The sequence below is a fragment of the Myodes glareolus genome, chromosome 6 (assembly GCF_982192425.1).
Source record: "Myodes glareolus chromosome 6, mMyoGla1.1, whole genome shotgun sequence".
Taxonomy (NCBI): domain Eukaryota; kingdom Metazoa; phylum Chordata; class Mammalia; order Rodentia; family Cricetidae; genus Myodes; species Myodes glareolus.
The window spans coordinates 34,172,834-34,185,860 of NC_142031.1; the positions used below are offsets into that span (position 1 = coordinate 34,172,834).

At 39.2% G+C, this 13,027-nt stretch overlaps 1 protein-coding gene across 2 annotated transcripts in view; it reads left to right on the top strand.

Moving 5' to 3' along the window:
* Nucleotides 1-13,027, top strand: part of Ctnna2 (catenin alpha 2) — a 1,097,293-nt gene that overhangs the window by 328,075 nt on the left and 756,191 nt on the right. For both annotated transcript variants that reach the window (XM_048416544.3, XM_048416545.3), the window contains exon 6: nucleotides 1,783-2,049. In XM_048416544.3, the coding sequence (XP_048272501.1) occupies nucleotides 1,783-2,049 (267 nt within the window). The remainder of the gene's footprint in view (nucleotides 1-1,782; nucleotides 2,050-13,027) is intronic.

Consider the following 13,027-nt stretch of genomic DNA (forward strand, 5'->3'; position numbering starts at 1 on the left):
GCAATAATTAACCAATGGTGCCTAATTCAACATGGATGCTTTTCAGTTTTATGAAGAAAGAACATTGCCTCAAATATCTTTGGGAAGAGATATCTTCACCCTAATTTTCAATGTGTTTTTATATAAGCACATATTTATATAGGTAGGTGCATATTTATCACGAAGTACATGTATATGCATATTCATGTATACATAAACATGCATTCAGGAATGCACTTCATGGAGCAGATATCGAGGAGTTAGTAAGGTCCTGTGTGGCCATTCAGGGGATTCCACTTATTCCAGGGTTCACCATTGTGAAAGGGCTCAGATCTTTGCTGACCACAGAGACTGCATTGCAATATTTCCTACTTAGTTTTTTCACCCTAAGGGCTCAAATAATTACTTCTAGAGACTGTGTTTACTGGAATATAGCTTACCATGCTTAAGTAAAAGAGAATGTATGCATTAGTTATTATTTATTGTCAGCTAGTACCAACTACTCTAGATGTCTCAAACCATGTGCTTTGCTCAGAATCTATTTTAAACCCACATAAAAGAAAAGGACATATTCTATCAAGACCAGGCATGTGTTACCTACAAAATGAGCAAATACAAAGAGACCCTCAGTGTATCAAACAGCATTTACTGATGTTTAACAATTGAGAGAGTGTTCCCCTAGACACTATCTCTTGGCAAACCCACATGGCTCTCAGTGAACAGCACCTCCTTTAGCAGTTCCAGGAATGATAAGGACAAACTCTCAGATGTTTGAAAGCTGATGTTGTTGAAAGCTGAAAGAAAAGTGACTCCCAAGTGGTTTTGTTTTGAGAAAAACAGATAACTTTCGGCCTATTATTTTCTAGTCTTTAAATCTGATGTTTGATGGAGCTATCAAAATGGTGTAGCAGTTAAGAGCACTTATACTCTTCCAGAGAAACTGACTCAGTTCCCAATACTCATGTCAGATGGCCCACAACAGTTTTTAACTCTAACTAAGGGATTTAATGTCCTCTTTTGGACAAAGGCTCCAACACACATCACACACACACACACACACACACACACAGACACACACACTCCTACAATAAACATGCAAATAAAAGTGAATCTACAAAGTTGATGATTGACTTCCCATGAGAGACACTTAACGAAAACTCTGCAAGAGAGAATGAAGTGGAACTGATACGTGTTGGCTTCCCTTCTTTTATAAATGTAAATAAGCAGAAGCAAGCAGGTCTTGGGTGACTGATTTCAGGTTTTCCATTTGCTGAAAGCAAGCCCTCTGATGTCTATGACTCACTTCTGCTGGTGTTGTCCTGGGGGTTTGCATTCCTTTAGCGATGTTTGTGCATTAAATGCTTCGTAGCTGGTAGATATTGTGCTGATGATTAAAGAGTCAGTAATATCAAAACAGACAGCACCCACTGCTGACATGAGAGATCCTATCTAGGAGCAATTCATGCTTACAAAGTCACTATAGTAATGTCCCATGAGTGCTGATGGTAGGGATAAGGGTACATGGTCTTATGAAAGAAGTCTCGGGTGGATTGGCTAAAAAATTGGTTTTAAAAAGGTGAGCCAGGTAAGTACTATATCATATGATAGTGTGTATTTGATGTCAGCAACTGAAACTTAGACGTTTCATGAAGAAAGAACAGTTTTGAGTCACTCCGGCAGCTACAAATAGCACAAGGGAAGGAGGAGTGTTTCTAGAATCCACAATGTGTCCATGAGCCTGAGGCTGCAAGTCTCCCTGCAAACACTTGACACAAGCCTTATGTACATTCCACTTTTTCACAGGAGCTGAAGGACCCTCACTGTAGGGATGAAATGGCTGCTGCCCGTGGAGCCCTGAAGAAGAATGCCACCATGCTGTACACAGCCTCTCAAGCCTTCCTCCGCCACCCAGACGTTGCTGCGACAAGAGCCAACCGAGATTATGTATTCAAGCAAGTCCAAGAGGCCATAGCTGGGATCTCCAGTGCGGCTCAGGCCACCTCACCCACCGATGAAGCCAAAGGCCACACAGGCATTGGCGAGCTGGCTGCAGCCCTGAATGAGTTTGATGTAAGCACCCGGCTAATACTTACAGCATGTGCGTTTACCATACACACACACACACACACACACACACACACACATACACACACACATCTCTATGTACTATATATACTATACATATATATGCATGAGAGGATACCATATTTTGCTTAATTTAAGGGATACCATGAGTTACAGGCAAATAATAGCATCTACTGATGTTCTCAGAATTTTTTGACAGGAAGATAAACTGTATGGTGTGTATTACTGTCACTGGGAACAGAAAATATTGGGAAAGCCTAGTAAACTAATCTTTAAAAAATATAACAACTGTGTTTAAGAGGTCTGGTCACTGTCAGAATACAAGGAAAGACTCACCTCCAAGCCATTTGAGTAATGAATTTCATTATAAAGGAGACAAATGTCACAAGTACCTGGGCTTAGATTGCATCTATGCTGTGTCTCAGTGGAAAATTGCCCACAATACCTTCAGTATAAATTAGTGACAAGCAAACCCTATTTCCCTAAACCTTACCTTGGAATCTTGTCTTTTGTATGCATGCCTCCTCTCAGGAGTGCCAGATGCAAATCCCATAAAATACTTATCTTGCTGATAGAATAGCCTAGAATGGGACACAGGAGACTTCCTTTGCCTGGACCATGGCCTTGCTGTGTAAGTGCATGAGGGGGAGCAGTCATCAACAGCCGAGGATGAAAGAAAGCACACCTCTTTCACAAATGGGTATTTTGTTCCACAGTGGAGAGGGGGGCAGTAGAAAAGGGAATAGAACACAATTCACAGGAGAAAAAAACCTGTTTTGCTTAGATGCTGCTGGGAAGGATGGAGACTTTCTCTTGCGGGGTGGGGAAGTGGACATGAACTTTTTGCAGACAAGAGGAGAGGATCCTGAGGAGAGCAGTGTGTGCCACAAAGTGGGAGGTGGAAAATGCAGCTGAGTAATAATTGTAATATTAAGTATTCTGAAAGCTCTGAGATCTTTTCTTCTCTCTTAATTAGACAGTCTCTGTGAGTGTACACATATATACTTTCTTACACATATTCCTAAGTATATATACTTGAACTCACACCATATGGTGACTTTATAGGATTTTTGAAAAGTGCTGAATTTTGTATATGCTTGTGTGTCTCTGTGTGGGTGTGTGCCTGTGTGTGTCAGAGCCTGCCAAAGCCTGAGGAGACCAATCCCCTGAAGCTGGAGTTTCAGGAACTTGTGAGTTGCGCAGCATGAGTGCTGGGAACCAAACTTGGGTGTTCTTCAAGGGCAGCATGTGTTTTTAACTGCTGAGGAGTCTCTCTAGTCCATTATCAGGTTTTATGTAAGAAGTAAATCTGAATTTAGTAATTCATTGAATGAATTTATTGCAGAAATGAGGATTCGGTGCCGTCTAGTTCTATGTGCAACACTTCAGCATGCGGCTCCCAATTTTTTAGAAAAGACTGACGGTCGCATATAATGTGTGTGAGCTTCCATGGGAGTCAGTAGAGCTGGTCACTCTCTTTTGCTACTTATTTTAATTTCCTTACATGTGCTAAAAATACACAAAATATACATGTGTAGTGCCAAAAACAGAATAGATTTTTCTCTACTGAAGGGCAGATCTTACTCTGTGGTGTGTAACTCTGGGGCACAGGACAGGAAGGCTATTGACTCCTTCAGTACTGCCCAGACAGCAGCAATAAAATGATGATGGATTTTTCAAGCTCATTAAGGTGCTGATAAAGTTTTTGTTTTTGAGTAAGAAAAATGAATAAAGCCATATAGTAAGAAGGAAAATAGTAGATCATACACTCAGATATTAAAGCATGGTGTATTGCTGTTTTAAATGTATATAGAAACAAAAGTCTCACTTTTAAATTAGTTAAAAAAAAACTTAATTAAGGAGGTATTGATTCCTTAGCCATATTTGATCCCTTCCTGTTTATTACGTAATGATTTCTTTTGTTATTGAAGAGCAAGCAGTGAAAAGTGGCGGGAAGATAATGCAAAACTTCCTGACAACAGACCCGTCAGCTGCTGCCACCTGCTGTCCAGCAGTGGGATGGCTCTGGTTCCCTTCTTTTTGGTGCCAAACCATTTTCAAGGCAGCTTTCACTAATAAGCATACTACTTGAAACACCACTGTGATATTGCAAAAAGTTTCAGATTCATACAATCAAATCTGAGGTCCTCTAAGAGGACTCAAAGAGTGAAGGATGTCCACACCTTGAACCTTCAACACCTTTCATTTACCCCAATATTGTCTTCTTATTTAGGGTGCAGAAGCTTTTATGGTGTTAGACATGAGAACAGCTGACCCATTAATATACTGAGTTAATTTCATTGGTTCAATGAATTATGGATTAATTCATTTCATTTATCATAATGTTAGCTAAAGATATTATGCATCAATGAAACAACTTTGTATTATGTTAATGACTTATACCAACCAGTAGTTTATTGCTAATTATTTGTTTGCAAGCAATGAAAATTATGCAGCAATGACCCAGTGTTTTACATTTTGTTTTCAAAGGCTAACAAAAATTACCACGTGTTAATGTTAATTGTAGCTCATATCTGAGCTGCAGTCAGGACAACAACTGCTGTTGGTGTAGCTGCCTAACAGCTCCTCCCTGGTAAATGAAATTTGTTTTCATAACTTTCTGACCAGTTCTGATGTTACTCTTAAAATTTTAAAGACATCTTTTATATAGCTAATTACTTGAAGATTTTCAATTATTTTGTATGTCAGTCAGCCTATATCTTTTAAAATTTTAAATTCTTTCATTAAAAATAGCAGACGGCTTCTCTTTATGGAATGATAATAAGTGGAACAGAGAGTCCTTTTGATCTTTGATATTCCCCAGGTATTCTAACTGGAAATCTGTTTAGACTTTATAGCCATCTTTTCTAAAATCCACATGCTGTTTACAGAACACGTTAGTCAGCTGCCTATAACTGTAACAAAATGCTTGAAGTAATCTCCACAAAAAGAAGGAAGGTTTGGGGCAAGCAAAATGTCTCATGGTTGAGAGTACTTGCTTTGGCTCCCACTTTCAGAAGTTTTAGTCAAGGCTAATTGAATTCTTGATGGGGCCCGTGAGTATAGTATGACAGGAGCACATGACGGGACAAGATGCTCACCTCAGCACGATAAGTAAGTGGAAAAGAGAGAGGAGAGACCAAGGCCCCAACACCCCTTCAGGGACATACCCACCAGCTCCCATCAGCACCCCTGGGAGGATCTAAACCTTGAACACATGATCTTTAGAGGACACTTATACATCTCCTACCACAGATACTTAAACAGTGGCATTTCAGTGAGTGAAAAACCCTAAGCATCATGTTACTGACTTTAGTGGTGATGGCCATGTTGATAAATGGCCTAATGACTACTGAATGCATTGACAGTTTAAACATGTATGTTCCTGCCATGCAGAAGTGGGAAGAGCTGTGTAAATAGAAGGCACAGTTTCTAGCCCATATTTCTCTTGTCTTAAAATTGAATTTGAGAGGCAATCTGTATTAGTAGTTATGAATATCAATTTCGGTTTCTATGGAAGGTTATATGTAGATGTGGCTTAAAATCTTATAGTTAGGTCTGCAGAGCAGTTTCCTTCAGTAAACTGTTTATTGTGCAAACATGAGGAGCTTAATTCAAAAGCCAGCATCCATGTGAAACGACTAGGCCAGCAATGTACACCTATAATCTCCACACTATCCTTGGGTGTGGTTGCTGGACACAGGAAGAGCCCTAGGATTTGATGACCACCCAGTCCAGCTGATTATGAAAATCCTATCTCAAAAATTCAAAAACAAAAACCAGAAGGATAGAGAAATAACTGAAGTAGCTATCAGATGTTATCCTCTGGCCTGCACATATACACACACATACATGTTCATCTATGAGCATACACACAAAAACCTTACAGTTACTCAGAGTAAGGGGAAATTGATATTTTTAACATTCATCTGTTTAAAATCATAGGATTGTATGTAATTGATAGTTATAATTAGGGTTCAATGCTTGGTCACCTAACTTCTGTCACCATTGAGCCTTATATTTTTTTAAAAAATAAAATAAAATCAATGCAGTGATTGGCAGAGAAAAACAATCAAGGGTCCAAAACAGGTATTGTAACAATTAGAAACTGCCAAGAGAGCCTCTAATTATCTGGCCACAAAAGTGGAATGATTGCGGATCAATGGGAAAGTCATCAGAGTTTCGATTGTGGCAACTGATGGAAGTTAATTCAATCCTGTGACACTGTCCACCGAGGAATTCTGTGCAGATTATTTTTTTTAACAAGTAATGACTTCTCATGTGTAAGTCAAATCACAAGATCAGGTTTCATTGCTGAGAAGCTTTAGAGCATGGAGACAATCTTAGAAGGTAATGCGGGATTTTCTATTAATAAGTTGACCATGCTGCTCAATTTCCAGGTCAGTAAGAGCTAGAGTGAGATCTCACCAAAAACAAACAAACAAACAAACAAACAAAAAACAAGATGAGGGAAAAGACCATTCCAGATATTTTTTGTAATTCTTTTGCATAGATAAATGAATATACTTTGGAAAACTTTAACTTTTAATGCCTTGTCTATGAAGGCTATCTCTGTAAATCTGAACATTGATGCTATTCATGAATTATGTTTTCTTGAATTCATAAATTTAAATATGAATTTAAATTCATATTTAAAATATAAATATTTTTCTCTTTAAAAATATGGGTTTTTTCTACATTGGCCTTTAACTCATTATGTGACATAGGTTGACCTTAATTAACCTCATAGTTCTCCTGCTTCAGCCTCACTAGTGCTAGGATATGTCACCACCCCACCTCAAGTGAAATTGTCAAATAACAAAATTAATTAAAATAAAAGCGGCCAGATATATGGCTCAGCAGTTAGGAGTGTCTGCTGTTCCTGCAGAGGACGAAAGCCCATTCTCAGCTCTCGGGCCTTGTGACTTGCAACTGCTGTAACTCCAGCTCCAGGAGCTCTAACACCTTCCACAGGCATCCGCAGGCATCTACACTCACATCTATAAGTGCACATCAACTAAAAAATAAAGCAACCACTCATATCTTTAAATATGCATTAGTTTAAATGAAATCATGAGTAGACTATTGACTTTCCCTCTGCTTAGCTTTTTCCATGTGACTTTACTTTCCGTTTGTCTCATGGATGAACTCTTATTCTGACACATTCCATTTCTTCTTCCCCTGTTACGCTGTGTGACCCATGCCTACACAAAAAAGTATCCTTACAACTCCAAAATAACTTGTGATTGTTTGTAAAGCTGCATTGGGTCATCTGCCATCTCTTTTGTTTCTCTTTTTCAAGTTTGTTCCGTAGGTTCTGGGCCTACGCTGGGAAGATAAAGTAGCTATGCCTGAAATTAACCAGAGAATTGGGCTGAGCATAATGCTGCTGCTGTCCTCTTGGGCAGGCAGAGGGGAGGGAGCAGAGGAGCATTGTTCTGTAGTACTCACTGATCAAATGCTATCCCCACCATGGACTTCTTTCAGTGGACATAAGAGCTATATACCTCCATCATAAAAAAAAAAAAAGAAAAACTGTGGTTCAGTACAGGGTTCAATCACAGAAGCTCATATTAGCAATGTGCCCTTACAGAAAAGAGAAGAGATTTCTGGATGTCTGGGGCTATTCACAACTCCAGACTAGATTCTGGAGATCAGGAGTTACTAGACAGTTGCAGTAGAGAATGGGAATTCTCTACAGGTGAGTTTTGTCAGGGGCTCAGATACATGACCTCAGTGATTTGTGTGGAAAGAATCTGAAGAAGTCAGATCCTTTTGAATAGTGAAGTAGTTCTCTTTTCCTTTGTTTCAAAGACCTAGTGAATGTTGTACGGGCACTCTGGTGCTCTCCTAGCAGACTAGGAGTTGCGAACCAAAGCTCTGGACACATCAAGGATTCTCAGAATCTTTGGTTTCTGGGTCTCTATGACCACAAGGAAAACTGAATATATTTTCTTGGAGATAAGTACTTTTCTGATAAGCTCCTTTTCCAGTCCCTTCTTGGTTCTTTACTAGGAGGCTCCTGCACTATATATCTCCTTTGACATTATTCTGGGTACAATATCTGGGAAACCCCATATTAAGTGGTGAAGATCCTTAATTAGTTTCATTCTAATTAAGTTGCATAAAAATGAAGAGAGAGGAGAACAGAAGGTCCCATCCAGATACTATAAATGCATTCATGAGAGAAATGCAAGCTGTAACTAACTGTTCGAAAGCAATTAGCAAAGTAAAGGACAAATGCATAAAAATGAAAGCCAGTAAACAAACCTAGGATTGTGCCCTACAGTCAAACAATTTACTATTCCCAGTACATGCCTTTGAAATTCCTGAGCTAACCAGCTCTGAGGTTCATAGCTCCTTGAGGGACTGGAGCATCCATAAGGCCATCTATACAATCTTTAAAACAATGGAATAGGTGATTAATTGTAATAATCAAAAAAACTTTTGCTTCTTTAGATTCCTTCATTAGAGATTTCTGAGGTAATATATGTGAGCAACTGACCTAACCTTACCTAAACATCAGGGTGAAGGATTTTCTCTTGGAATAGTGCCAATATTCAACACATGCATGGTTGCTTTTACTATGTCTGTTTTTCTTTAGTACCTCTATCAATAACTTTTAATCACACTCTCTGATATCTGTCTATCAAAGTGAATGGGCATCACCAGAACTCTGGGACCCTGAAACAAGTGACTGACTTGGATTCAGGAGACTGGAAACTTATTCCAAACTCTAGATAACTATGTAATCACAGGAACTGAGGTGTCATATCTTGTTCTAGTGTGAAGTTTAGCTGTAGGATAGTTTAGTTCTTTCACAGAGAGTGAAAAGGGTACAAATGAGACATAGCATCAAAGATGCACGGGGCATAAAAGAGAAAATGCATACTTAGTCGAGACATTTACTACAGAGCATTAATGTCATTGTATGCACTTGGTGCATGATGTGCTATTAAATTGTGTATGTGCATGTGTGTGCATGTCTGTGAGTGTGTCAACTTTGGGAGGAAAGAGTGGAAAAGAAGATGAATTCCTTAAGGAACTGATCGATTTAGTTCTTGTTTGTGTGTGTCTGTATGCAAGCACATGCATGTGTGCCTTGCATTTAGGAGCACACAAAAGGCAGAAGAGTGGATTGAATCTTATGAAGCTGGAATTAGAGGTATTTGTGAGCAAAGTCATAGAGGTGCGTGGATCTGACCTCAACTCTGGTGCTCTGCAAGACCATGTGCCCCTAGCCACAGTGTATTATCAAATGGCTAAGTATACATGCAGACCTATGCTTTGGAAATTCAAAACAAATTCCACTTCGGTGATTTTCTTATTTAGGTTAAGCTGTTTCTTTTAGCTCCTTCAATGAGCACGGTACACTCATTCTAGCTTTTCTTTAAAAGAAATTGGCTCCTTATTTGTTTGAGATAGAGCCTTATTATACAGCTCCAGGTGGGATTCCCATTCTTTTGAACTCGATCTTCAGTTACCTGAGGTTACAGGTATGTACCGTCATACCTGGTTCTCACATAACACCAAGAAACAAAACCAAATGAATGAAAATGATAAGAAAACCCAGAATATTTACTTATTTCGGGATTCAACAGTTCTCAGCAGCTTACCTTTTCTAGAAGCAATGTTTCTCAATCTACCTGCTCTTTCTCACTCACTGCAGTCAATGTAGTTAAAGAAGCAATAGCCTTCCAGCATTCTTTATCGTACACTGACATCTGGTGGCCAAACACTAAAGTGGTACCTTGTATCCTTACCACATACCATGATTTAAGCCCAAGAATGCATGTATCTATACCACCTCATTGTGAACCAGCTTCATGGTTTGTTTTGTAAGTTTATATTATGAAGGAAAAGTACTAAATTCTTTCTGTCAGTGTCTAGAGCCATGGGATAGTAGCTAAGATTGGTGTAAAGACTGAGAACTCCGGATGAAGAGCCTCACAGGGAAGCATGGGTGGAACAGAGGCCGTTCCTCTATTCTATGTGGCCTGCGACTCAGTTTACCAAGTTTATTCGACAACTGTCTTCCCTGACTTTTCTTCTCAAGACCCTCTCACCAGATACAATCATCCACATTCTAAAAGCCATGCTGTGGGATGCAGACTCCTTGCTTCTGAATGACATTTCCAAGGATTTATCAACCTAAGAATAAGTTCTGACAGAAGTGTTTGCTTTCCTATGTGGTAGGGAGGGTGGGGACACACACACACACACACACACACACACACACGTTTGTGGATACATGTTGGAATGTGCGGTTCTACATGCATGCCTGTCTTGGTGTACACTCATGCAGTTGGAGATCAGAGGATAGTGTCCAGTGTTGATTCTCAGCCACCTTCTCATTTCTTGTCTTGGACAAAGTCTTTCATTAGCCTGGAGCTTTGCCAAGTAGTTGATGGTACCTGACCCCGCCTTCCAGGAACCTTTCTGTTTCCCATTTTACCATCATTGATTACAGGAAAGTGTTTTCTTTTTATCACAAGGATTCTGGCAAGCCAGGCTTGTGCTCTCACACTTGAGAGGCAAGGGTTTTACCAACTGATCCATCTCCAAGGCCAATAATTATTTATTCTTCTGTTAACATTTTTTTTCTCCAAGGAAATATTTCAGGGCAATTTAATTTTATCTTGGACATTTCAGTCCGGAAAGGGGAGTATGTGAATTACTGAGCAAATAGGAAAATGAGATTTGAAATAATATTTTAATAATTACCACTTAAGTCCTTGTTTCCCTGACTTTCAGGCTTTAAATAAAATTATTGTACTTCCAATCTTGTGTCCTTTTACTAGAGAAAAGTGTTAGAATCTATATTTCCCAAGAGTAATTAATTTTCTCTATGGGGAAGATTGTCAGGTTTTATTTTTGACCTTAGTACACCTTTATATCAAATAATTAGTGCTAAGTGAAAGCCCAAATGCTAATATAGTTGATGAATGTATTAAAGATGGTCCACATGGAACAACAAAGGGCATAATTTTGATTATCACTGATTTATTAGTTTTGCTTCAATATTGGGAACCACATGAGAGGTTTTCTCTGATGAAGTGATTATGGAGAAGCATGGGGTCTATTTAAATAGCTCAGTTATTCAGACTTAGGTTTGTCATGTGATCTCTTACATTATTAGTGCTAATCTTTTAATTTTTTTTTAAAAAATTACTTTTCATTTCATGTATTTGTGTGCCTGCTTGTCTGTATGTGCACCATGAGCACACAGATGCCCACAGAAGTCAGAAAGTGACATGAGCTCCCCTGGAATTACAGGCAATTATGATGTATGCACATTGAGTGCTGGTGTTCAAACCCCTGTAGAAGAGGAGCAAGTGCTCCTCACTGCTCACCCATCTCTTCATTGCCAACAGCGTCAAGCTTTGATGAGCATTCCAGGGATCGACCTTCTTATGCTCTTCCCATAGGAAGAGCTTACTATCCTGGTAATACACTGAAAATATGCTAAGTAGTTATTTACATCTTTTCTGATTTAATTTGGCTCAGTGGCACAGCACACATACACACATAGCATACTGTCATCGTACTTGTTTCCTAAACTTCTTATTCAGATTTCTTTTCAACCAAACTCATTCCGATGCTTCTCACCCTTATTTTTCAGTAATGAATTAGGGAAACTTTGCTATTGCTTATTAAATTTCTTTATTTCTCCAAAGGTTTCTGATTCTTTAAAGAAATTCATTGGTCGTTGATGTAAAGCCACAGAAAAACACTTTCTCCCTCTCAGGTTCACATATAAGGAGTAGGTGCGCCCAACTCCTGGGAACATACTGTCTAATGAAGGCCACCACTGTTAACCCTGGTCTTACTAGCAAGCAGTAGAGAGCGGAGCACAGAATAGAACAATAGAAATGTTTGTGGTTTAGTCCTGCTCTGTATCTTTCCATTCTTGATCTTGTTTCTCCATCTACTATGCAATTTCAGTAGTACATAGAAAGAATGAAGCCCAGAGAGATGGCATAATATGTTTAACTCTCTGAAGATAGCCCAAATAAGCAAGTCATGGGTTTGAGGTCATCCTCTCCACATAGGGAGTTTGGGGCAGCTCTTGGGGGGCATCCCTCTCGCCAAAAATACAAAAGCAGAAACAACTCACAAAGGTCCTGAGGCTTAACCAGATTGTATTGCCTAGAGTTGTCTGGGGTTACCTTCAGAATGAATTCCAGAGGTGACGCTTTGCTTCTCAGATATGGAACTTTCCCCACCTTAGTAAATCAGGAAAATTATTGTTCGTGTGTCAGTTTTCAAAAATGTCTTGAGATCACCTACAAATTTGATCACATTTCTCCAGACACTGAAGACTACAATGGTGGTCATCTTGACAAAATTTTCTGTTCTAATTTCTTTATCTTCCCTTTGGCACCTGCTTTGAAAGCTTTTTTGTCTGTATCACCTTGTAACACACATAGCAAGTGCAGGTGATTGGATCAGGAAGGAGACAGTGGGAGGAAGAGGACAGAGCATGACAGTCTTGCTGTGTGTGTGTGAATGCTTTTGTGACAACTTACAGTGCTTCATGACAATTGCCAAGGCCCTGTGTGAACAAGTTTGTACCTCTTATCTCTAAAGACCTTCCACAGTGACTACTCCCAGAAGTTTCACCCCACCTTCTAACCATTCCACCCTGTGACCAAATTTTAATCACAGTGGATATTTAAGGGACAGAGTTAAACAGTTTTCTAGTCCTTGTCTGTAAACCTATATTCCCAGCACTCAGGAAGCTGGGTTGGGAGGAACTGTTAACTTGAGACAAACCCAGGCTATAAATAAAAACCTGCCTCAAAAACCAAAATAAAACCAGAATTTATTAAATTACACCCAAACCAGCTTACACGTCCCTTGTCCCAACATAAACTTGGGGACAGGGCATGAAATTCATAAGGTGAATGCCATATTTCTATGCCAAAATAGAAACTGTAATACTTAAATTTAGTGGATTAAC